The 26,852-nt window shown below is 47.4% G+C and overlaps 1 protein-coding gene across 1 annotated transcript in view; it reads right to left on the bottom strand.

The window, feature by feature from the left end:
- The window catches only part of dgkg (diacylglycerol kinase, gamma), a gene marked incomplete at its 3' end in the record, with an annotated part of 148,202 nt that overhangs the window by 109,214 nt on the left and 12,136 nt on the right, over positions 1–26,852 (bottom strand). Inside the window, exons 2-11 of the mRNA XM_079254506.1 lie at positions 22,790–22,866; positions 13,693–13,713; positions 12,966–13,119; positions 8,309–8,371; positions 7,771–8,034; positions 5,051–5,203; positions 4,386–4,435; positions 4,220–4,294; positions 1,048–1,167; positions 142–259 (exon numbers count right to left, since the gene is read on the bottom strand). Of these exons, the coding sequence (XP_079110632.1) occupies positions 142–259; positions 1,048–1,167; positions 4,220–4,294; positions 4,386–4,435; positions 5,051–5,203; positions 7,771–8,034; positions 8,309–8,371; positions 12,966–13,119; positions 13,693–13,713; positions 22,790–22,866 (1,095 nt within the window). The remainder of the gene's footprint in view (positions 1–141; positions 260–1,047; positions 1,168–4,219; positions 4,295–4,385; positions 4,436–5,050; positions 5,204–7,770; positions 8,035–8,308; positions 8,372–12,965; positions 13,120–13,692; positions 13,714–22,789; positions 22,867–26,852) is intronic.

A 26,852-nucleotide genomic window follows, 5' to 3' on the forward strand; every position in this document is an offset into this window, starting at 1 on the left:
TGTTAATGTTTCTCAGACAGACTGCATGAGTCAGCGGTAAAGAGTGAAAGGTGAAGCGGGTGGAGGAGCAGATGGGCAGGTGATGGACAGGTGATGGACAGGTGATGGACAGAGTGACGGGCGCACATCGTGCTGACTCACTGGAGCAGCAGAGGCCCTGCTTGCGGACACCCAGCAGCATGGTGTGGCAGAAATTACAGTAGGCTGGTTTGTTGAAGTGCTTGAGACGCCAGACGTGCTGCCCGTCCTCCTGCACATTCTGACACATTAAAGGAAACAGCATCAAAAGGGAGATAAACTGCAGGGTAATCTGACAGACGGATTTTACATGTCCACCATCTCCTTCTCACTCAGTAAAAACCAAAAACATAAACATTTCTATGTAACAAACAACAGAAACATGATCTAAACGCGCTTCTCAGTCTGTATCTTGTTGAACACGTTGGTGTTAAAACAGACATAACTGTCGCAGGTCAGAAAATGGGCTTCATGTATAAAATCCCTTCAGCTCCACATTACAGTTCTTGTAGGGGCGCCAGCACCATCTAGTGGCAGATGATGTAACCGCATGACAACTAGCTGCTTAAATCAAAGAAATCTTTAGCAAATATTTTCTGTAAATCATTAAAAAAAAAACCATTGTAATTTCTTAAACAATATTTTCTTTAACTTCCAAATGTGTTTTGATGTAGTTGACCAAATGTTTTAATAGTCCTAAATGATCATGGAAGTGCTCCAACTCCTGCTTTATCTGTTTGGGACATACAGGTGGTCCGGTAGCTAACGGTGGCTTAGAAGGGCAATTTTCATTAAGCATATTTACAAATTTTAAACAAATTTACATTTTACAAATCAAATTTTAAACATGTTGTTCATAAGTTTTGGGACATGTTGCTTTTAGATTTTATAGGAATGTGTCCCAAAACTTGTGATCAAAGTACAAGAAGCAAAACACAACTCTTTTAACAAAAAGACTTTTTCTTTGGCACAAATGAAGAAAAATGACATTTGAGTGATTAAAGCAGAGTAAAATACGTGTGTATGTACCGTATCCATGCCCAGCAGCACCAGTAAAGGGATGGTGGTGAGGCCTCCTCTGATCCACTCCTCCAGTGTGACCGTTCCGTCTCGGTCGTAGTCGATCTCTTCCATCATCTCCTTCAGGATCTGCACAGACAGAAATACGGGTTGACATGTCTGAGCTAGGTTTCAGTCGGTCCGTGAGCTGAAATCTGCCACTGGGGAAAGGAATCCTGGGTGTTGAAGAGCTTGTCGCAGAGTGGGAGAAACTTATGCAGGAAAAGACGTCTAGAGGAAACATCTGAAGGCCTGTGCAGCCAAATATGAAGGCTGGGCGTCTTTATTCCAGTCTGCCATCTATGTTTCCTTTTTTAATTAGAGCATTTAATGTGATTATAATGTTTTTTCTCAGTTACTCTGGAAATCCACAAGAAAATTCAGATTGTATTCATGTGGAGAACCTCCATGGACCTCTGAGGACCTGGACTTTATCCGGACTCTTCCGTTTGTTTCAGAGTTGCAGTAAAGTTTCACGGCGGAGTCTTTAAGATCAACGACGTTCAGCACGTCTCAAAAAACTCTTAAAAATAAAGTTTTTTAAATAGAGATGGAATAATTTCCTCATTTCTCCTCGACAGTCAGACTGGAGGCTTTCCAGTCTAAACTGGACATGGTGGTTTCTGATCCTTCAGACGGACCTGCATCCAGAACTTTTATTATCAACACCAGCTGGGAGACCGACACACACAAGGGTTCCCATAGAAACCATCATCAGGCTCTGCCGTTACATGAGGAGATGTCGGATCAGAGTTTACAGAGTCCATGTCTCTGGACTCAGAGGTTCTGTGGTGGTATGGGTCTAGATCAGGTACCAGGTCTAGATCAGGTACGGGCTGGATCAGGTACCAGGTCTGGATCAGGTACAGGCTGGATCAGGTACCAGGTCTAGATCAGGTATGGGCCGGATCAGGTACCAGGTCTAGATCAGGTACAGGCTGGATCAGGTACCAGGTCTAGATCAGGTATGGGCCGGATCAGGTACCAGGTCTAGATCAGGTACAGGCTGGATCAGGTACCAGGTCTAGATCAGGTACGAGCCGGATCAGGTACCAGGTCTGGATAAGACACGGGCCGGATCAGGTACCAGGTCTGGATCAGGTACGGGCCGGATCAGGTACCAGGTCTGGATAAGGTACGGGCCGGATCAGGTACCAGGTCTGGATAAGGTACGGGCCGGATCAGGTACCAGGTCTGGATCAGGTACGAGCCGGATCAGGTACCAGGTCTGGATCAGGTACGGGCCGGATCAGGTACCAGGTCTGGATAAGGTACGGGCCGGATCAGGTACCAGGTCTGGATCAGGTACGAGCCGGATCAGGTACCAGGTCTAGATCAGGTACGGGCTGGATCAGGTACCAGGTCTAGATCAGGTATGGGCCGGATCAGGTACCAGGTCTGGATCAGGTACGGGCCGGATCAGGTACCACGTCTGGATCAGGTACGGGCCGGATCAGGTACCAGGTCTGGATCAGGTACCAGGTCTGGATCAGGTACGAGCCGGATCAGGTACCAGGTCTGGATCAGGTATGGGCCGGATCAGGTACCAGGTCTGGATCAGGTACGGGCCGGATCAGGTACCACGTCTGGATCAGGTATGGGCCGGATCAGGTACCAGGTCTGGATCAGGTATGGGCCGGATCAGGTACCAGGTCTGGATCAGGTACGGGCCGGATCAGGTACCACGTCTGGATCAGGTATGGGCCGGATCAGGTACCAGGTCTGGATCAGGTACCAGGTCTGGATCAGGTACGAGCCGGATCAGGTACCAGGTCTGGATCAGGTACGGGCCGGATCAGGTACCACGTCTGGATCAGGTATGGGCCGGATCAGGTACCAGGTCTGGATCAGGTACCAGGTCTGGATCAGGTACCACGTCTGGATCAGGTACGGGCCGGATCAGGTACCAGGTCTGGATCAGGTACCAGGTCTGGATCAGGTACGAGCCGGATCAGGTACCAGGTCTGGATCAGGTACCGGGTCTGGATCAGGTATGGGCCGGATCAGGTACCAGGTCTAGATCAGGTACGAGCCGGATCAGGTACCAGGTCTAGATCAGGTATGGGCCGGATCAGGTACCAGGTCTGGATCAGGTACGGGCCGGATCAGGTACCACGTCTGGATCAGGTACGGGCTGGATCAGGTACCAGGTCTAGATCAGGTATGGGCCGGATCAGGTACCAGGTCTGGATCAGGTACGGGCCGGATCAGGTACCACGTCTGGATCAGGTACGGGCCGGATCAGGTACCAGGTCTGGATCAGGTACCAGGTCTGGATCAGGTACGAGCCGGATCAGGTACCAGGTCTGGATCAGGTACGGGCCGGATCAGGTACCAGGTCTGGATCAGGTACCGGGTCTGGATCAGGTACGAGCCGGATCAGGTACCGGGTCTGGATCAGGTACGAGCCGGATCAGGTACCAGGTCTGGATCAGGTACGGGCCGGATCAGGTACCAGGTCTAGATCAGGTACGAGCCGGATCAGGTACCAGGTCTGGATCAGGTACGGGCCGGATCAGGTACCAGGTCTGGATCAGGTACGGGCCGGATCAGGTACCAGGTCTGGATCAGGTACGAGCCGGATCAGGTACCAGGTCTGGATCAGGTACGGGCCGGATCAGGTACCAGGTCTGGATCAGGTACGAGCCGGATCAGGTACCAGGTCTGGATCAGGTACGGGCCAGATCAGGTACCAGGTCTGGATCAGGTACGGGCCGGATCAGGTACCAGGTCTGGATCAGGTACGGGCCGGATCAGGTACCAGGTCTGGATCAGGTACGGGCCGGATCAGGTACCAGGTCTGGATCAGGTACGGGCCGGATCAGGTACCAGGTCTGGATCAGGTACGAGCCGGATCAGGTACCAGGTCTGGATCAGGTACGGGCCGGATCAGGTACCAGGTCTAGATCAGGTACGAGCCGGATCAGGTACCAGGTCTGGATCAGGTACGGGCCGGATCAGGTACCAGGTCTGGATCAGGTACCACGTCTGGATCAGGTACGGGCCGGATCAGGTACCAGGTCTGGATCAGGTACCAGGTCTGGATCAGGTACGAGCCGGATCAGGTACCAGGTCTGGATCAGGTACGGGCCGGATCAGGTACCAGGTCTGGATCAGGTAGGGGGACAGACTGCTTGCTCACCGGTCTCAGTTCTGTTGAATCCCACTCCAGGTACTCAGCCACGTGAACCATCTGATTGATGATGCGATCCAGCTCCTGTAGACAGAAGATCGGCGGTTTACCAACATGTCTCCAGTGGATCCAGACGTCTCATCAGACACATCCACCTTCCCATCCCAGAACTCACCGAGCTGTCCAGAAGGCCGTTCCCGTCTGTGTCGTACAGCCGGAACATGACTGCAGGAAAGGAGAGGACAGAGATCCGGTTAGGAGGCAGGAAGCGTGGATCAGGGAAGCGGGGCGAGGCATGGGGGCTGGAGCAGAGATCAGGTTCCTGGGAGCAGCGAAGATCAGGTTCCTGGGAGCAGCGAAGATCAGGTTCCTGGGAGCAGCAGAGATCAGGTTCCTGGGAGCAGCGAAGATCAGGTTCCTGGGAGCAGCAGAGATCAGGTTCCTGGGAGCAGCGGAGATTAGGTTCCTGGGAGCAGCGGAGATTAGGTTCCTGGGAGCAGCAGAGATCAGGTTCCTGGGAGCAGCGAAGATCAGGTTCCTGGGAAAAGCGGAGATCAGGTTGCTGGGAGCAGCAGGCATCAGGTTCCTGGGAGCAGCAGACATCAGGTTCCTGGGAGCAGCAGAGATCAGGTTCCTGGGAGCAGCAGATATCAGGTTCCTGGGAGCAGCGGAGGTCAGGTTCCTGGGAGCAGCCAAGATCAGGTTCCTGGGAGCAGCAGATTTCAGGTTCCTGGGAACAGCAGAGCTTCAGCGAACCTCTGACCTGCTCTGTGAGGGAGTTGTCCGCCGAGGGAACATCCCCCAAACACCCTGAGGACCCCCCCCAACCCTGCCACTCACACTCCAGCTTGTCCTCCGGCGTCCCCCTCTCCAGCAGCGACAGGTAGCAGACGATGTCCTTGAGGAAGACCACCTGCGGAGACGGCAGTGGGGAAGTTTTCTGGGGCGACGGGCTCCTCCGTAGCGATGAGCGTTTCTCAGACTGACTCCTCTCTGTTGATGCAGAAACATCCAAAGCTGCTCAGCAACCAATCACTGCTGCTGACATGGAGACATGCAGGGCTGAAGGCCGGGTTAGGACGGGACCGGGTTAGGGCGGGACGGGATCAGGATGGGAACGGATCAGGATGGAATCAGATAAGGACAGGACCGCATCAGGATGGGACCAGATAAGGACGGGACTGGATCAAGATCGACTGGATCAGGACAGACTGGATCAGGATGAGACTGGATCAGGACGGACTGGATCAGGATGGGACTGGTTTAGGATGGGACTGGATCAGGACAGAACTGGATCAGGATGGGACTGGACCAGGACAGACTGGTGCAGAATGGGACTGGTTTAGGATGGGACAGGATCAGGACAGAACTGGATCAGGATGGGACTGGATCAGGATGGGACTGGATCAGGACGGACTGGAGCAGAATGGGACTGGTTCAGGAAGGGACTGGATCAGGACGGACTGGAGCAGAATGGGACTGGTTCAGGAAGGGACTGGATCAGGACGGGACTGGACCGGGATGGGACTTGATCAGGATGGGACTCGATTACAACGGACTGGATCAGGATGGGACTTGATGAGGTTGGGTCTGGTTTAGGATGGGACTGGATCAGGACGGACTGGATCAGGATGGGACTGGATCATGACGGACTGGTTTAGGATGGGACTGGATCAGGACAGGACTGGATCAGGACAGGACTGGATCAGGATGGGACTGGATTAGGATGGACTGGAGCAGGATGGGACTGGTTTAGGATGGGACTGGATCAGGACGGAGTGGTTCAGGAAGGGACTGGATCAGGACGAGACTGGATCAGGACGGGACTGGACCAGGATGGGCCTGGATCAGGATGGGACTGGACCAGGATGGGACTGGATCAGGACGGACTTGATCAGGATGGGACTCGATCATGACGGTCTGGATCAGGATGGGACTGGATGAGGTTGGGACTGGTTTAGGATGGGACTGGATGAGGTTGGGACTGGTTTAGGATGGGACTGGATGAGGTTGGGACTGGTTTAGGATAGGACTGGATCAGGACAGACTGGAGCAAGATGGGACTGGATCATGATGGACTGGATCAGGATGGGACTCGATCAGGATGGGACTGGTTTAGGATGGGACTGGATCAGTACAGACTTGATCAGGATGGGACTGGTTTAGGATGGGACTGGATCAGGACGGGACTGGACCAGGATGGGACTGGATCAGGACGGACTTGATCAGGATGGGACTCGATCATGACGGTCTGGATCAGGATGGGACTGGATGAGGTTGGGACTGGTTTAGGATGGGACTGGATGAAGTTGGGACTGGTTTAGGATAGGACTGGATCAGGACGGACTGGAGCAAGATGGGACTGGATCATGACGGAGTGGATCAGGATGGGACTGGATCAAGATGGGCCGGATCAGGATGGGACTGGATGAGGATGGGACTTGATCAGGAAGGAAGAAATTCAGGACGGGACCGGATCAGGACAGAATGGAGCAGAATGGGACTGGATCAGGACGGGAGGAGGAGGAGGCAGGAGGAGGTTCAGGTTTCAGATGAAACAGAATGATGAATCAGAAATATGTTTGTAAATGAAATCAGCAGATTAAACCTGTAAAAGTTTCTTTTCTGCATAAATTTCTTTTGTTAAACAGTTTTTCTATCAAGTAGCAGAAAATAAATAATAAATAATCTGCTAGCAGATCTGAAAAGGTTAGGTCACATGACCTCCACTGATCTAATCCACTGAACTAGACTGAAGATTAGTGGAAAGAGGTCTGATGAAGGGATAGAACCTTCCCAGAACCCAGACCTCAATGGGTCTGATGGATGGATCGTCCCCAGAACCCGTACCTCAATGGGTCTGATGGATGGATCGTCCCCAGAACCCGTACCTCAATGGGTCTGATGGATGGATCGTCCCCAGAACCCGTACCTCAATGGGTCTGATGGATGGATCGTCCCCAGAACCCGGTTCTCAATGGGTCTGAGGGATGGATCGTCCCTAAAACCCGGATCTCAATGGGTCTGAGGGATGGATCGTCCCCAGAATCGGATCTCAATAGGTCTGAGGGATGGATCGTCCCTAGAACCCTGAACCTTCATGGGTCTGATGGATGGATCGTCCAAGAACCCAGACCTCAATGGGTCTGATGGATGGATCGTCCCCAGAACCCGGATCTCAATGGGTCTGAGGGATGGATCGTCCCTAGAACCCGGATCTCAATGGGTCTGAGGGATGGATCGTCCCTAGAACCCGGATCTCAATGGGTCTGATGGATGGATCGTCCCCAGAACCCAGGCCTCAATGTGTCTGATGGATGGATCGACCCTAGAACCCGGACCTCAATGGGTCTGATGGATGGATCGTCCCTAGAACCCGGACCTCAATGGGTCTGATGGATGGATCGTCCCCAGAACCCGAACCTCAATGTGTCTGATGGATGGATCGTCCCCAGAACCCGGATCTCAATAGGTCTGAGGGATGGATCGTCCCCAGAACCCGGACCTCAGTATTATACCATTAGTGTGCAGCGACCCATCCGGTGTTTGACTGAACTCACCTAGTGAGAGCTTTGGGGACACCGGTGACTTGGCAGGACCAGCGTTGGGGGTCAGGGCGTTGCTGCAGCCCTCTACGGTTTTGCCCTGTGTGCACGGTGATCGGTGGGGCCCTCCAGGAGTGTGGGTCCCGGTCCCTGAACGCTGAGAGGAGGAGCGAGATGAACAGGGGGAGGTGGTGGTCCCTGAACCTGCTGCGCCGACCACAGCAGAGTGTTCCGGGGTGTGTCGACCCATCGCAGACAGGATGCTTTTCCCGTTCATCCCTGACGGGGAAACAAAACAGAAAACATGAGCTGAAAATACTCGGGTGAGGCAGAAGACGAAGGGACAAATATTTAATGTCAAATTTCACAACAACAATCCTGAAACAAAAAAGCAAAGAAGCGCACAGGAAGCAGTTAAACCAAACCAATGACAAAGCATCACTCCACTGACCCGCAGCCAGAACAGTAACACAACAGCAAACTACCACCAAGAGAGCAGGACTGCCGTCCCAGCACCCCCCTGATGGCACCACTCAGTACGCCTGTCCTGTACCTGTAATGGGGGCACAGGCCACTTCGGTCTGAATAGAGATTCCCGCATCAATGGAACGGGCTTCTGCAGTCAGTCATCCAGTCAGGAGGAAAAAGAGACAAAGGTGAACATCAGGGAAAGAGAGGAACATCGGGAAAGAGAGCGCATGTTACATCCTGTGTGGTATTTATATAAAAACCAGTTAAATGCAGCTGGTCTGGCCAAACGTCCAGTTTTACATGTCCTGTAACGGGAAACAAAGCTGATGTCAGAGTAACATACAGAAAGTCACAATTTTTGTTTCCAGACGTCATTCTTTTCATTCGGCCATGAAAGCTGGATGATGAGGAAGTTCTGGAGTCTTCAGAACCTGGAAGGAACTAAAACAGGGGTGGCCAAGGCCGGCTGCTAAAAGTTGCAGGACCTCTCGGGGACCTGATGTGTCAGCCCTCAACTTGAAGATAATTCAACCAAATCTGGGATGTGATTCAGGATCCACCAGCAGGTGGCAGCACAAGCTCTGAATGCGGACTTCCTGAGAGCCTGTGCAGCAGGCGATCTGATCATCCAGGGTGCGTCCCTCAGGTCTTTTGGTTTGGGATGGATCCAGTTTATCCCATTGACAGACTGCTGTCTCCTTCCTCCACCAGGCGATGTAATGTCAGTAGTCAGTAATGTAGTAGAGTGTTGAAACTGGCCTTTTCTTACCAAAACAAGATGTAAATGTAAACATATAAATAAAAGTGTGCATGGAGACGGCAGTTAGGATGCAAATCTTAGTAATCTGTGAGGGGAAAGGAAGCTTTTCAGGCTCCTTTAGATGAAGACATTCTCTTCTCACTTCTACAAACATTTTCCCACAGAAATAGTTTTCTAATATAGCGTTCCATCTGTGTCCTCAGCTGCTCAGCAGCTCCAGCTTCCAGAGCCCACACAGCACCAGCAACCACGGAAAGGCTAAACTGGTACTCAGCTCGCACAGAGCACAAAGCATGTGTGTGTTTAGCACTGGTGTATTTAGCACGGGAGACAATCGTGTGCGTTTAGCGCGATTGCGTTTAGTGCAGGAGACAATCGTGTGGCAATTTAGCGCAGGAAAAAGCCATGTTTGCATTTAGCGTGGCTGCGTTTAGCGCAGGAGACAATCTTTGTGCATTTAGCGCAGGAGAAAGCTATTTGTGCATTTAGCATGGTTGCGTTTAGCACAGGAGACAGCCATGTGTGTGTTTAGCATGGGAGAATGCTATTTGTGCATTTAGCATGGTTGTGTTTAGCACAGGAGACAGCCATGTGTGCGTTTAGCACAGGAGACAGCCACGTGTGTGTTTAGCATGGGAGAATGCTATTTGTGCATTTAGCATGGTTGCGTTTAGCACAGGAGACAGCCATGTGTGCGTTTAGCACAGGAGACAGCCACGTGTGCGTTTAGCATGGGAGAATGCTATTTGTGCATTTAGCATGGTTGCGTTTAGCACAGGAGACAGCCATGTGTGCGTTTAGCACAGGAGACAGCCACGTGTGCGTTTAGCATGGGAGAATGCTATTTGTGCATTTAGCATGGTTGCGTTTAGCACAGGAGACAGCCATGTGTGCGTTTAGCACGGGAGACAGTCGTGTGTGCTTTTAGCACGGTTGCATTTAGCGCAGGAGACAATCGTGTGGCAATTTAGCGTGGTAAAAAGCCATGTTTGCATTTAGCGTGGCTGTGTTTAGAACAAGAGACAGCCATGTGTGCAGTTAGCACGGAAAACAACCGTGTGTTCTTTTAGCATGGTTGTCTTAGCACAGGAGACAATCGTGTGTGCAATTAGCGCAGGCGCTAACCAGTGTATGATCAATCTGTTGGCCATGTGATCTCTGAAGGTTCATGTCTGGTGCAAAGTGAGCCAAAATCATAAAACATTGCAGTCTGTCGCTTATCTATCTTCTTGTTTTTCAATCAATGATTATCCAGCCAAGATTGTACAAAATCTTTTTATCATATCACACCAACCAAGTTGCAGCAGTGTGGTCTGCAGTTTTAGCTCTTCTCGTTGGAGACAACATAACAGATCCTGCATGAAGGAGGAAGTCGAACTGAACCAAATCAAACTCCAATTTGCTCCACAGAACTGTGAGTCAGACATCTGTCCTGCTGACTCAGCAGACCATTTTAAGACTCAGTAACGCTAAATGTGTGAAAGTGCTGCCAGAGAAAACTACAAACCATCGATGACAAGCATCTGAGTCAGAGGTGGAAGGCAGCCGCACACAGCAGGTTATATTAATGATGGAGGACGACAGCTGTCAGTCAGCTATCCGCGGTGGACAGCAGGTGATCGGAGACGTTACAAACTCACTTTCACCCAACAGCAAAAAGAAACTCAGCTGTTTATAAAAAAAGTTTTACTGAGAATTCGAAACAAAAAGAAAGAACATCATCAAGTTTAAAGAAACATGTAAACAAAAACAGTTTTCATGCAGTTCAGACCCTTTTACAGTCGTCAAGCCAACTGAAGATGAAGGCCTGGACTCATCACTGGACTTAGTAACGTTTCTCTTGTAGGGCATTTCACTGTTTCTGCACAAATATCATACCTGAAATATTTATTTCTGATACATATTATCTCAGGAACACTCCTCTCTGAACTATGTGCAGGTATACCTGCAGACAAAACTGTTATATTCTTCTTAATACTTTTTATGTTCTCTACCTAGTAATTCTTATTCTCGTCTATGTCTTGTACTTCTCACTGCTTTTTATCTCTGAGTGGTTTTGCTGCTTTTGCACCGTAAATGTCCCCGCTGTGGGAACAAATAAAAATGTGTTAAATCTTGAATCTTGAATTTTCTTAAAGTAATAATAGGTTGACTTTGTTACTCCCTAATGTGGTTGGTCTGATTCCATAACTACACCCAGATTTCTGGCCTAGTTGGTGTTTTTTTTTTTGTCTGTTTTTTGGCTCAGTTGGTGGTTTTAGGTGAATTGCTAGCCTGGTTGCTGGTTTTTAGGACAATTTCTGGCCTTGGTTGTTTTTAGGTGGACTTATGGCCTGGTTGGTGGTTTTAGGCAAATTGCTGGCCTAGTTTTTGGTTTTCATGTCTTTTTTTGGCCTAGTTTGTGGTTTTTAGGTGTATGTAGTGATGCTTTGTGGTGACCTTTAACAGTTTCTCTTTAGCTGCAAAGAGCTCCAAAGATCCCCTCAGTTTTGTTTTTCTTCAATGAAAGAAAGTTCCATCATTAAACTCTTAAATGCACTTACCATGATCCTGGATCCTTGGTCTCCTCATGACATTGTAATATAAATCGGTGTGACATCTGAGGTAACCGTAACTATGGTCACTAATGTTGTTCTTTATGACCTGTAGAGTCCCAGGATGAACCCTTGGGGAACTCCACATTCCTTTCATTCTAAGGGTCCATTCACATCATCCTTTTTGATCTGAATCAGAGACCGCTCAGAAAGTCGTTTGAGGAAATGGGAATGTGCCAAACAAATTCTGATTTGGACCAAAGAAGCGGACTTGGTCCACCAACAAACGCAGTGCTTAGTTTGTTACTATGTGGAGCTTGATGTGGTAAGACGGGTCAGTTCTGGTTTGATGTCTGATGGTGATGATAGACTGGATCACAGTCATAAATTCCTCTTTTTCTTAATTTTTACATGTTCTTATACAAAATCAGATTAGTTACAGAATATGTTTTCCACATTTTTGTTCTGTAGCTACTTTAAAAGAAACTAGCAGCTTTGCTAGCCTACCATTTAAATGAAACTGGATCGTGTAGCACTAGCAAGTCAGCACAAAGTAACATGGAAACTGAGGTACTCTTTAGCATCTTTATAGCTGTTATGTAAAAATCTTGCCTAACTGAGTTAGTGTGTGGTCCCTCAAAACACTTACTGAAAACTAAACATGACGTGGTTTCTAATGTATTGCCAGCATATCGCTAGATTAGCACTGCTACGTAGCTTTGCGCTACCATCAGGCAGATAGCCTTACATATCGTTAATAGCTGTAAAGGATTAATAATTAGAAAAATAATATTTACTTAAAACTGATGTAAGTGTGGTCCTGTGATGGACTGGCGAGCTGTCCAGGGTGTGCCCTGCCTTTCACCCAAAGACCGCTGGGATCGGCTCTAACTTCCCCGCGACCCTTCATCGGACTAAACGTTTAGGAAAATGAATGAATGGATGATGTATGTATGTCTGTAAAGACTTTTCAAACTTCGCACAGGGACCTGTCAATCACCTGAGGTGTCCAGTCAGATTGCAGAGGGGTGTGATGCCACTCTGGCCACCCCTCTAGCTCCGCCCTCATCAAATTAAAAGGGTGTTTTCCTCTCCACTGTCTCCTCCTGCAGGTCAGGATGAAGGAGAAGGATTTGACGCAATCTCTTGGTTTTCTTAGGTGGGTCATGACATTCATAAACTAATTTAGAATTTAGAAATCGGACTAAAGGGTTTGTTTTAACTGGATTATAACTGTGCCACAATGAGCTGGGCTGTGTCAGTAAAAGTGCTTTGAAATTACTTTGTTGGGAACTGGTGCAGTATAAATAATGCTGAATTGAACTAAACTTTATAAAGGTCATGAGGTGAGGATTTTTGTCTTTGCTGTGTTTATCCTTGCCCTCCAGAAACAAACATTTTAAACCAAGATCGATGCCTGTTTTCATGTCATCCTTCATACCTACCCAGTAAGCTGGTTCCTGGTCGAGGCTGGTGGTCTGGGGAGCAGCCACCCGTCTTGCTCTTGAATGAGGTGAAGAGGTGCTGACACAGCTCCTCTGGGATGTCGTTCTCCAGGTAAGTGGCCATGAAGAGCTGGAAGCCCTCATAGTCGATGGGCTACAGGAGGGAAGGAAAGAGGAAAGAGCTTCAATGGAAAACCGAGCAACATGGACGGGTGGACGCCGACAGCGGATGGACGGAACATGTTTACAGATATGAAGAAGAGAGACAGGTGATGGGTTTTAAGTTCAAGTTGATCAACCCTGAAAGGATCAACTGCTTTAATATGAGGTGGCAGATTCATCAGAGTGAAGTCAGACGACCGAAGGAATGTTTGTCTAAGTCTAACAAGAAGTGAATGGAAGAGCTGAGAGCTGCCTCCAGATAAAACCTTGGAGGCCCATGGAGTCAAAGAAAACAATAAATAAATAATCAAACTAATGCAGAAATGTTGTATATTCCCAGCAACCTCCCCAGGCCCTCCCCCTCCCCCGGCACAGCCACGAGGCAGGTGCATTGTAGCTGTGAAACAAATGACCCCATGAACTGTGGCCTTTTGCCCTCCGGCAGGGCGAGGGACCATCTGCAGCAGAGAAGACCGGGTTATGTGGTGTTAGTAGACAGAATGTGCATGCAGTCTGCCGACACGGACACCACACAGCATGCAGAGCCCGCCGGGCCAACGCTTACTTGGTTCAGAACGTCTTGCTTCTGTTAAACAGTGAACGGGAGAAGGAAGCGGAAAGAAGGAGGAGGAAGTGAAGGGGGGGGTGGGTAAAAGAAGAGAAGGGGTTAGCTGGTTGGTGTGTGGTGAAGATGGTTGTTGCTGATTCCATACCTACATTCCGCTCCACCAGGGAGGAAACACAACACACACACACACACACACACACACACACACACACACACACACACACACACACACACACACACACAACGCACAGACAACAGTTCACATGGCAGGCTAACTCCACCTAAACTATTCAGCAGAGCAACGCTGGGAAGGAAACACAATTCATACCGAGTGAAACTCATCTTTCACTACAGCCTGAACGATGATGAAACCATGAAGAAGTAGAAACTGTTTGAGAGGGGGGACCTTTCTCACTACTGCACCACTAAACCTGCAGCAGAGCAGCTGTTTGAGGGGAGATTCTCATCATGATGAGGTTGAACAGGAGATTCTCATGGTGATGAGGTGGAACGGGAGATTCTCATGGTGATGAGGTGGAACGGGAGATTCTCATGGACATGAGGTGGAACGGGAGATTCTCATGGTGATGAGGTGGAACGGGAGATTCTCATGGTGATGAGGTTGAACAGGAGATTCTCATCATGATGAGGTGGAACGGGAGATTCTCATGGTGATGAGGTGGAACAGGAGATTCTCATGGTGATGAGGTGGAACGGGAGATTCTCATGGTGATGAGGTGGAACGGGAGATTCTCATGGACATGAGGTGGAACGGGAGATTCTCATGGTGATGAGGTGGAACGGGAGATTCTCATGGTGATGAGGTGGAACGGGAGATTCTCATGGTGATGAGGTGGAACGGGAGATTCTCATGGTGATGAGGTGGAACGGGAGATTCTCATGGACATGAGGTGGAACGGGAGATTCTCATGGTGATGAGGTGGAACGGGAGATTCTCATGGTGATGAGGTTGAACAGGAGATTCTCATCATGATGAGGTGGAACGGGAGATTCTCATGGTGATGAGGTGGAACAGGAGATTCTCATGGTGATGAGGTGGAACGGGAGATTCTCATGGTGATGAGGTGGAACGGGAGATTCTCATGGACATGAGGTGGAACGGGAGATTCTCATGGTGATGAGGTGGAACGGGAGATTCTCATGGTGATGAGGTGGAACGGGAGATTCTCATGGTGATGAGGTGGAACGGGAGATTCTCATGGTGATGAGGTGGAACGGGAGATTCTCATGGTGATGAGGAGGAACGGGAGATTCTCATCATGATGAGGTGGAACGGGAGATTCTCATGGTGATGAGGTGGAACGGGAGATTCTCATGGTGATGAGGTTGAACAGGAGATTCTCATCATGATGAGGTGGAACGGGAGATTCTCATGGTGATGAGGTGGAATGGGAGATTCTCATGGACATGAGGTGGAACGGGAGATTCTCATGGTGATGAGGTGGAACGGGAGATTCTCATGGTGATGAGGTTGAACAGGAGATTCACATCATGATGAGGTGGAACGGGAGATTCTCATGGTGATGAGGTGGAACAGGAGATTCTCATGGTGATGAGGTGGAACGGGAGATTCTCATGGTGATGAGGTGGAACGGGAGATTCTCATGGACATGAGGTGGAACGGGAGATTCTCATGGTGATGAGGTGGAACGGGAGATTCTCATGGTGATGAGGTGGAACGGGAGATTCTCATGGTGATGAGGTGGAACGGGAGATTCTCATGGTGATGAGGTGGAACGGGAGATTCTCATGGTGATGAGGTGGAACGGGAGATTCTCATGGACATGAGGTGGAACGGGAGATTCTCATGGTGATGAGGTGGAATGGGAGATTCTCATGGTGATGAGGTGGAACGGGAGATTCTCATGGACATGAGGTGGAACGGGAGATTCTCATGGTGATGAGGAGGAACGGGAGATTCTCATCATGATGAGGTGGAACGGGAGATTCTCATGGTGATGAGGTGGAACGGGAGATTCTCATGGTGATGAGGTGGAACGGGAGATTCTCATGGACATGAGGTGGAACGGGAGATTCTCATGGTGATGAGGTGGAACAGGAGATTCTCATCATGATGAGGTGGAACAGGAGATTCTCATCATGATAAGGTGGAACGGGAGATTCTCATCATGATGAGGTGGAACGGGAGATTCTCATCATGATGAGGTGGAACAGGAGATTCTCATGGTGATGAGGTGGAACGGGAGATTCTCATGGTGATGAGGTGGAACGGGAGATTCTCATGGACATGAGGTGGAATGGGAGATTCTCATGGTGATGAGGTGGAACGGGAGATTCTCATGGTGATGAGGTGGAACGGGAGATTCTCATCATGATGAGGTGGAACGGGAGATTCTCATCGTGATGAGGTGGAACGGGAGATTCTCATGGTGATGAGGTGGAACGGGAGATTCTCATGGACATGAGGTGGAACGGGAGATTCTCATGGTGATGAGGTGGAACGGGAGATTCTCATGGTGATGAGGTGGAACGGGAGATTCTCATGGTGATGAGGTGGAACGGGAGATTCTCATAGTGATGAGGTGGAACGGGAGATTCTCATGGTGATGAGGTGGAACGGGAGATTCTCATGATGATGAGGTGGAACGGGAGATTCTCATGGACATGAGGTGGAACGGGAGATTCTCATGGTGATGAGGTGGAACGGGAGATTCTCATGGTGATGAGGTGGAACGGGAGATTCTCATCATGATGAGGTGGAACAGGAGATTCTCACGGTGATGAGGTGGAACGGGAGATTCTCATGGACATGAGGTGGAACGGGAGATTCTCATGGACATGAGGTGGAACGGGAGATTCTCATCATGATGAGGTGGAACGGGAGATTCTCATGGTGATGAGGTGGAACGGGAGATTCTCATGGTGATGTGGTGGAACGGGAGATTCTCATGGTGATGAGGTGGAACGGGAGATTCTCATGGTGATGAGGTGGAACGGGAGATTCTCATGGTGATGAGGTGGAACGGGAGATTCTCATGGTGATGAGGTGGAACGGGAGATTCTCATGGTGATGAGGTGGAACGGGAGATTCTCATGGACATGAGGTGGAACGGGAGATTCTCATCGTGATGAGGTGGAACGGGAGATTCTCATCGTGATGAGGTGGAACGGGAGATTATCATGGACATGAGGTGGAACGAGAGATTCTCATGGTGATGTGGTGGAACGGGAGATTATCATGGACATGAGGTGGAACGAGAGATTCTCATGGTGATGAGGTGGAACGGGAGATTCTCATGGACATGAGGTGGAACGAGAGATTCTCATGGTGATGAGGTGGAACAGGAGATTCTCATCGTGATGAGGTGGAACGGGAGATTCTAATCGTGATGAGGTGGAACGGGAGATTCTCATGGTGATAAGGTGGAACGAGAGATTCTCATGGTGATGAGGTGGAACGGGAGATTCTCATCATGATGAGGTGGAACGGGAGATTCTCATGGTGATGAGGTGGAACGGGAGATTCTCATCATGATGAGGTGGAACGGGAGATTCTCATCATGATGAGGTGGAACGGGAGATTCTCATGGTGATGAGGTGGAACGGGAGATTCTCATGGTGATGAGGTAGAATGGGAAATTCTCACGGTGATGAGGTGGAACGGGAGATTCTCATGGACATGAGGTGGAACGGGAGATTCTCATGGACATGAGGTGGAACGGGAGATTCTCATCATGATGAGGTGGAACGGGAGATTCTCATGGTGATGAGGTGGAACGGGAGATTCTCATGGTGATGAGGTAGAATGGGAAATTCTCATGGTGATGAGGTAGAACGGGAGACACGCGTTTGCCACATCTTGTTGAATCTGTCATGTCCAGAGTGAAGGCAGTTCCGGAGGAAAAATGGGACTGACCAGGTACTGGAAGGTTGACGTTATTAAACGAGTGAGTCTATGTTCATATTGAAGATAAATTTTAACTTTGAGGATATCACCAAAATAAGAGCAATAACTTGGCATTTCTTCTGATGTGCGTTTTGTTGGATTCGTAGCAGCTTAACGTGACGGCCATCACAGGAGAACGCGCCGTGATCCGGACCCTCCCTCGGCTCTGCACCGTTGACCTCGCGAGCTGCCAAGGCCTGCCAGGCATTATTCATAACACTTCTCTCTCCTTATTTGGCCAAAGACACCACGAGGCTGTAATTTGCTGTGCATCATGTAGCACAGCGAGTTCAGAAAAATATGCTCGTGTGCACTCGCACCACAGCGAACACACACTTCTCACACACAGCGCAGAGGGCAGAACTGTGAAACATAAAAGCTGTGTTTGTGCTCAGGATCTACGTGCACCCAGATGCTTTCATGGAAATTTCAGACCCTCAGGAAAACGTGTTTACTCTCCGTGTGAGCGGGCTCCCATTCAAGCTCGCCAGTCTGTAAATACTTCCCAAGGGCAGCTGTGACACATTTACACGCTTCATTTAAGCTTCATTTTTCCAGGGCTGCAGAATCATTTCATTTGGGCATTAAAAGGCTTCGGTCTGCAGGGCTTCTGTCCTGTCCAGACCGTAGATGTGAGGCGTCTTCCTGTCCTGCTGAAGCACAACTTCATCTTCATCAGGCTGAAAAATGAGCCCATCATGTGTGAGCTGCAACATGTCAGTCAGCCCGGCATGAATTCCTGAACATGCTGAGCATCTTTTACAGTTGAGACGGGACGCTTCAGAGACTCTGTCCTCGTTTGCAAGAAACTAAACATGTTGACAAGAAAACATGATTGTGGAGAAAATGCTGATAAATCTGCAGGAGAATCTTCTAACGGTGACCAGATCAGCAGCCTCTCTGCATGGAGTTTGCATGTTCTTCCCGTGTACGAGTTGCTTCTCTATGAGTCCTCCAGCTTCCTCCCACTGCCTGCCAGACGTACACCTTAGCTTAATTTCATGTGATTGGCTCTTTGTCTTTGGCCACCGTCTCCACTCTGCAACTTGTCCACAAAGTACAAGTAGAGCTGGCAAAGAAAGCCTTTCAGTTTTCACCACCAAATACTTACAAATAAGTTCCAATCTGAGCTTCAGTTTGAAGCCACTGTGACTCTGAATGAGTTCAACTCCCGGCCGACGCCTTGTCTGTGTTTAACGCCGCTGCTCTCTCAGGCATGTCTCCCTCGGAAAAGAGGTGTTTGTTCTCGGCAGAATAACCTGGTTAAATAAAGGCTAAATGAAAAAACTGTTTGAGGTGGACAGGTGACCTGTCCAGGATGTACCTGCGTCTCGCTGCTTGGTTCCGGCATCTTCCTGCAACTTGTGACTGCAATGCAGGAAGTGTCCACCAGGGGGCAGTTATCAGGCTGTATGTGCAAGCGTTTTGTTTTTAGCAGAAAAAGCAAAAGGTGTCAAAAGTTCATGTATCAAATATGATCCAAACGGCGTGAAACTGCGACGCTCTCAAAGTTACGTCCTGAGTCTTTAAGAATAACAATGATGTCGTTGTTTCACACGGTGGAACGACAAAATCAGGAGTAAAACTTCTCGTATCAGTACCTCGGATAAATCGTTTTTTTTTTCTGTGTGTGTGTGGATCTTTTTTATCCAAAATTCATTAACATTCAGGGCATTTTCATCACATCCTGTTGCCCCTTCTTCCCCGCCCCACGTGAAATTCCTAAAATCCCTCCCTGATGAGGGACGAGAAGCCATCCCAACACTAAAAGCTTTATCCAGACGCATTTCCCCCGAATGCAGTGGTGTACTGGTCCCTCAAGAAGTGAGTATACTCTCAATTTTTTGCCCTTTATTAAAAAAAGAAAGGAAAGCCAGAATAAAAGTATCCCAGAAAACACAGTTTCAGAAACAGTGACATGTAGGACTACTCTACATAAACCCATCAGTATATCTGTTCATCGTCACATCGTTTCTGTTCTTCGGTTTCAGGGATGAAGAGTTATGGAATAACTAAGCCAGTACTGCACACAGACTGGAGAGAGACAGGCTCATAGACATATATATCTGTATTATGTCTATGTTCAGGCTGAAGTTAAACCAGCTGATGGCTAACTGCACCAGTGTAGCATACTGGTAACCTCATCTGGGCCGCTGGGTGACGTAGCTACATGTGTAGGGATGTTTGTAATTGTGAAAGCAGCATCTCATGGGGTTTAGAAGTGGGTATACTCAACTCTGACTATACGCGGGTATACGCAGGTATACCAGAAATTGGTATACCAGCATATACCTGCGTATACCCTGGACTACACCACTTCCTAAATGTGTCAATGTTTGTGTGTAAACTGTAATTCAGAGGAAGCAAAGGAAACGTTGAGCTTCTTTTGTCGCCTGTTGGGTCAAATAGATTCCTCTGCTGCTGATACTGATGAGTCTCACACACACACACACACACACACACACACACACACACACACACACACACACACACACACAGAGTGGTCATTGTGGCGCCAGGTAATGGCGGGGTCTCGGGAAGACCTCCTGAACATCAAGTCTGGTAGTTACGGCGCCGAACTTCCAGCCAGGCTGTCCGTCATGTCATCGCCGAGAGGAGGTGATGATGAAGAGGAAAAAAGGGAAATGGAACGAGTCCTGTGCAGCAGGGAGCGAATGAATCACGTCTGCTCTCGTAGAAATAAAACCAGATTCTGACAAACAGAAACTTCTGTTTGAATTCTTTTCAGCTGAATTGATAAAGATAAACTAAATCAACAAAGAAACACCGTTAAAATGTCCAAATAAATTCTGTACTTCAGGTTACTACTGTCAGTACTCCATACAAGTATTTAGATATACGTTTACGCCTGAGAGGACGAGGAACGAAAGAGAAAAGATGGAAAATTAAGCTGACGATGATGAAATATGACGATGATGCGTTTCTCATCAAAAATAGAGGTACCATCTTGTACCTAAAAAGGTACAAATGCTTGTCGCTGGGGGTGTACTCTTTTGAGAGACATTTCTGTACCCTTCAGTTCTGGTCTATTTTTGTACCTTATTAAGTTCAACCTCACCTTATCAAGTTATGTTTCCACAGCATTAGACCTGGTCCATGCCACTTAGCAATATTATCTTATCTTTAATCTAGAAATAATCTTCAAAAACTCAAACTACTGACCAGCCGTACACTTAGTTTGCAGCATCTGACCTTCATTGTCTGGTGTAGTAAATGACTGTTAAGTAGTACTACTGTCATCACTCAACTCTGCTCCAGTTTGTAACATTACAGCCATTAACATCACATTTTTCAATGCTGCAGGTACCCTTATGGTCGAAATGGTACAAATTTGTACTTTATGTCACTTTGAACCCTTTTTCGTACTCTGAAGGTGCTTCTGGTCTCTTAAAGACCAGTATTGTACTTTTGAGAGAACATTTCTTTAAAATTTACCTATAGGTACAGAAATGTCCCTATCTTGTACCTCTATTTTTGAGAGTGTAGGGTGGAAAAATCAAATCGAAAAATCAAAAATTGGATTTTTTTGCTTCACAATTTTAAAATAGATTTTTTTTTTCAAGTAAATAAATATAATTCATTATTAAATTTTTGTCATTTTTATTTATTTATTTTTATTCCTTTTTATTTATTTTTTATTGATCTTTTTACTTGTCTACATGGGCATTATAGCCGCAGAATGATGGTCTGGCTTGTTGTGTTGTTTTTTTTCTAATTGAAATCAAGAAAAATGACGTTCAAAAGAAAAGTTTGATACATTTATTTTGTTTTTTATCTACAAATTTTAGCAATATCAAAGAATTGTGAGAATCGCAATTTAAATCGAATTGGCGCCCAAAAAATCGGAATCGAACCGGTACAAAAGCATATCGTCACAGTCCTAGGTTCTAAACACCGCTGGTTGCCTAGCAACACATGGAAAGCTAGTTTTTATACATTTGCATATAAACGTGCAGTTAGCGTTTTACTCTCAGTCTTCGTTCTAGATTTACCGGAAGCGGTCATTTTGTCAGGATTCTGATTTGTTAGCATGGCCTCGGAGGCGGAGCCACAGCGTGAGCGGCGAAGAATGGGGCTCCACACACACACACACACACACACACACACACACACACACACACACACACACACACACACACACACACACACAGACGACATTCTGCACCTCAGATTATTTGCTTCTTATTCCATCTGCACACAGAGTTGATTTTTATCAGTTCTTCCTTTTTAAAAATATGTTTTTATGTTTATATTTTCCATCAGATTCCGACGGTGTTTCTGTGATCATGTGACAGAAAAGCTGTTTGTCTGTCTTCACTAGAAATGACTCTGCTGATTTATCGGCTCATTAATAACAGATTCACTCTAAGAAAACACCAGCAGCAAATTTGAATATGATTTCATTTTTCACTTGTGGAAGTGGAAAGTAAACAAATAAAATAGAATATTTATTTAATATTTCTTTTTTAAATATTTTCTTTTATATATATATATATATATATATATATATATATATATATATATATATATATATATATATATATATATATATATTAATACATGATATATTGACTTATCTTTGATTCATAATTGTATATTTAACTCTTTCATATATATATATATATATATATATATATATATATATATATATATATATATGTCATTTACCTAAACCTTCACATGTTCTGTGTCTCAGCTGAAACTAGAGTGAAATGATGATTTTATGCAGTTTAACAGTAACTCTCAGGTCCGTCTAACAGATTCATGCCACAGCAACGAGACTCAATTATGCCTCAAAAATGATTTTTTTTTTTCCAGATTTCTCAGGTTTTTCTGCTCTTTCACATTCATTAAAAGATACAACTTTAATAAGTTCCTGCATGCAGTTGCAATAAAAATGCTCCAAGCATCCAGAGAGCTGCGTTGGCCGTGCTCCGGGTCCTTAAAGCAGCATGCTGCTCACATCCTCTGAATCAAACAGCAGCAGCCTGAACATGAGGAGTTAGAGAGGACATGAAGACCTGCTGCAGCCGTGACACGCGCTGACGTCAGGCGTCGACTCTGAGGGCGAGTCTCCACCACTGGGCTGCATGACTAAGCGTCTGCCTTAGTGTCTGCGTGGGGACGAAGAGCACACACACTCACCTGCTCTGGATTGTATTTGGAAAGAACTCCTTCACCGTGAAACTCCTCCAGCACATCCTTCAGCTTCTTGGTGGAGTCTGGGTGAGGAGAGGCAGAGAAAACCCCATTATGGCTGTTATCTTCAAAGCACTCTGCACAGCAGAGAATCGTTAATCATCGAAGTGGTTTTAGGATGGAACTGAATAAACACGGCGCATCTCATTAATGAATCCCCTGATAAATACTCATCATGTAACAGGAACAGGAGATGAGCTGAGTCACCCTGTTGTTAGTTAGTCGGAGGGGACAGTGTGTCTCTCACTTTTTAGATGCTAATCCCATATTCACACACACACACACACACACACACACACACACACACACACACACACACACACACACACACACACCCACACACACACACACACACAAACACACACACGCACGCACACCGAGCACCTCAGTTCAGGACATTAACTATAATGACCTCCTCCCACGATCATGTGTCAAACAATTACAGAGGACGGACGTACACGTGTGCAGTGGCAGATCACCACACTACCTCCATCCCTGCAGCAAACACACACACACACACACACACACACACACACACACCGGATTTCACCAGTCATGTTACAGCATCATAATCACCTACAGATGATATGTCATTATCTGTAGAGCACACAGGTTTCCAAGCTGCAGAGGTTTGAAGGGTGATGTTTGGGATTCAGCCGTACAGGTGGTCTGCAGGTGGGACCTGCAGCGTCCCAGTGGTGAACTGGGACCTGCAGCGTCCCAGTGGTGAACTGGGACCTGCAGCGTCCCAGTGGTGAACTGGGACACTAATGCTGTTCATACCAACAATAATGGGTTTTAAAAATGAAAGTTTTGTTTTGTTGTGGTTTTTAAACTTTTCTTTTGCAGAACTACAAATCCCAAATGTCATGCCAAAGGTAGACCATGAAATGTCTCCATGTTTGTTGTCCATGTGTGTATTTGCATCATGCTAGCATCCTGACAAGTTCAGCATGAGGAACAAGCAGACTAAAAGTAATTTACGCTCAATGCAGAGGACAGATATGCAGATGGACCGGGACAGTTTAGTCCATCATGAGTCAGTTAGTCACATAATTTAGCCCATTTTAAGTTAGCTTAGCTAGCCGTCACTTGGCGGAGAAAACAGAGAAAAAGCACCAGAAATCACAGGGCAGTGCTGAGTTGAGCTGACACACAATCAGCAAAAGCCACAAACCAGAGAAGAAGAAGAGGAATAGAAAGAAGACAACCATAGACTGTATATAAAAGATGGGCAGAGCCTCCATGACGTCACCCGTAGATTTCTGAAGAGCTGAATTGAAGCTCGGTGGGCGGTTCCTACCATCACCATCTTGGCAGGGGCATGCGTGTCGTCTATCCCAGAAAATACAAATATGGGCAAAGAGGTGGAGCTGAGAGGGGGGCTGTGAGCGTCATGGTGGATGATTGACATCGAGCGAACTCCGAGCTTTCTGTAGCTAAGAGCTAACCGAGCTAACCTGGAGATAACAGGAGCTAACCTGCTAACGGAGGTGAGCGGGCTAAAGCTAAGTCACGTTGTTAACCGGCTAGAAACCGCGGTTGTTCCACGTTCTTCTGACTTGAAGCAGGAGATCGGGTAACTGTCAATTGAAATGACACGCCCCTAAATATGCCGAATTTCGAGATTAAATTACTTTTAAACGGGCAAGTTGTCTTGAAGGTAAACCTGACCTATTAAACCTAAAATGGATTTTTAAACCAGGCTGTAAACATGTTTATTCCTGCTGTAAACATGTTTATTTCTGCTGTAAACATGTTTATTCCTGCTGTGAAGTTGGTCTTTTTAACATGGGAGTCTATGGGGATTTGCTCTGTTTTGCAGCCCCTAGTGGATGAAGGGGGAACTGCAGTTTTATGCACTTCTACATAGGCTTCACTTTTAACCGATGAAGGCTCCATCTTTTTATTTGGCAGTTTATGAAGACAACGCAGAAACTGCCAAATAAAAAGCACATTAAGAGGTTGAGAACAGCTTTTTTTTTTCTTCTTCTGGTGTTTTCAGACTGTTGTTAACAACTTTACATCGGTGTATTATCAGAACGTGGAAGTAAACTCTAAACTCAGCACTGCCCTCTAGTGGATGAACTGACAGAACAACCGTGACAATGTAAAGACGCATGGAAGTATGAGGACGGCGATGCATGACAACGTTTGTAACAGACGTCCCTTTTTACACGTAAAGGAGCAGAAATGATGCTCTGCCACAGTGGACCAATCAGAGACAAGAGATAAGAGCTAGAATGGAGTGTTTTAGACAGAAAGAAACAGGTGGGGTTCGGTCCGTTGCACAACAAAACACTTTTCTTTTCATCCATGTTAATAAAATCTAGATAGTGGGCGGGGCCTGTCAGATAGGTGGGCGGAGCCTGTCAGATAGCGAGAGGAGCGAGTTGTCAAGGTGTTCTCTGGGGGAAGCAGTTGACTGCAGTGGGTGGGGGTCTCTCAGGCTTGTGGGGTCCAGAGTCCAGCTCATGTCGGAGGCCAGCAGGCAGGCCCGAATTAAAAGTGCACAGGCTCCTGAGCCCAGAGAGTGTTCCAGGGCCCCCCTTCCCCACCGCAACATTGAGAAAATTGTAAATGATCCACTGAAACAACATTTTTACCATCTCTCAGCCAATGGTACCAATCTCACTAGACACTATCTGGCTTTTATGTACATTATGTTTCATGTTCAAACTGTTTGCCCTACGTGGGCCCCAAGTGAGCATGGGCCCCTGGGCCTGCGCCCACAATGTGCATTGGCTAATCCGGCCTTGCCAGCAGGCTGCTATATCTGGGCTCTGGCTGCAGCCTTCTGCGTTTCGTTCTAACATTGAGCTAACACGTTGGACAAAGCCAGGTTCTTCTGTCCACATACATGGCTCTCGAGCCTTGCAACATACTTGATCCTTCCCACCACAAACTTTGGTCAAACTTGTATTAAACAGACATTATTATGCATAACTTCACTTGAATCAACAATTTAACTGCATTGCATTTGTTTACTTTGCTTAGTTGGGTGTGCCCGCATGACTTTCAGAGCTGCTGCCGCCATCCTGAATCTGTCTGAGGGTGTTTTTCTCTTTGACACCACCAGGTGGCAGTATAACAGGTTCTAATAGCACAGTATTCAGGATGATGGTGCAAAAAATGTGATGTCCACATATGAGGACTCACTCAGTCCTCACATCTTCACACATTGTGGTTGTTCTTGTTTAAGTCCCTCCTCCCGCAGGTGCTCATGATGATTGTCTGCTGTGTTTTCTTACAGAATCAGCAGGAAGTTTTCCGTTTATTTACAGATGTACAGTAGCAGATGGTTGTCCCGTCTTTTCCTGCTTCATGTTGTTTGTTCAGCAACACAGCAGCCATTGTGCTTGCTCTGATGCCGGACGGGATAAGCTAATAAATAAATGTATTTATTAGCGGGAGGAGACCCCGGGGAAGACCCAGGACACGCTGGAGGGATTATATCTCTCGCCTGGCCTGGGAACGCCTCGGGATCCCTCCGCAGAGTTGGCAAATGTGGCTGGGGAGAGGGAAGTCTGGGCTTCCCTGCTTAGGCTGCTGCCCCCGCGACCCGACCCCGGATCAGCGGCGGACAACGGATGGATGGATAAATTAGATATTTGTGCTGTTATTTCGTACCAAGGACGTGATGCTGTTTCCTGACCAACATGTCACAGAGAAACGTTTCCGTTCAGACGGTAAGGTTGAGGTTGAGAGGTAAGTAAATAAACCCAAATGGTTAATCAATTACAAATTTGCAGCAATCCATTAGTGAAATTATTGTTTCTGCTCAGCCTGATTCTATGGCTTATTAATGACACCAACCCTTCAGCCTGACGCTCCCTGAAGACCCCGTGTCCAGGAAAGCAGCAGCCTCTTCCCTTCATTAAGTTCTTCATTGATTAGCCAGTGATGCATGAGCCCTGCTGTCCCTCCACTCCTCTTTAATCAGTAAAAATGAGACCTTCCTCGCCAGCAGGGCTCTCAGAGTGCACATTTATCACGCTTCGATTTTATT

The sequence above is a fragment of the Telmatherina bonti genome, assembly GCF_933228915.1.
Source record: "Telmatherina bonti genome assembly, chromosome: 15".
Lineage (NCBI taxonomy): Eukaryota > Metazoa > Chordata > Actinopteri > Atheriniformes > Telmatherinidae > Telmatherina > Telmatherina bonti.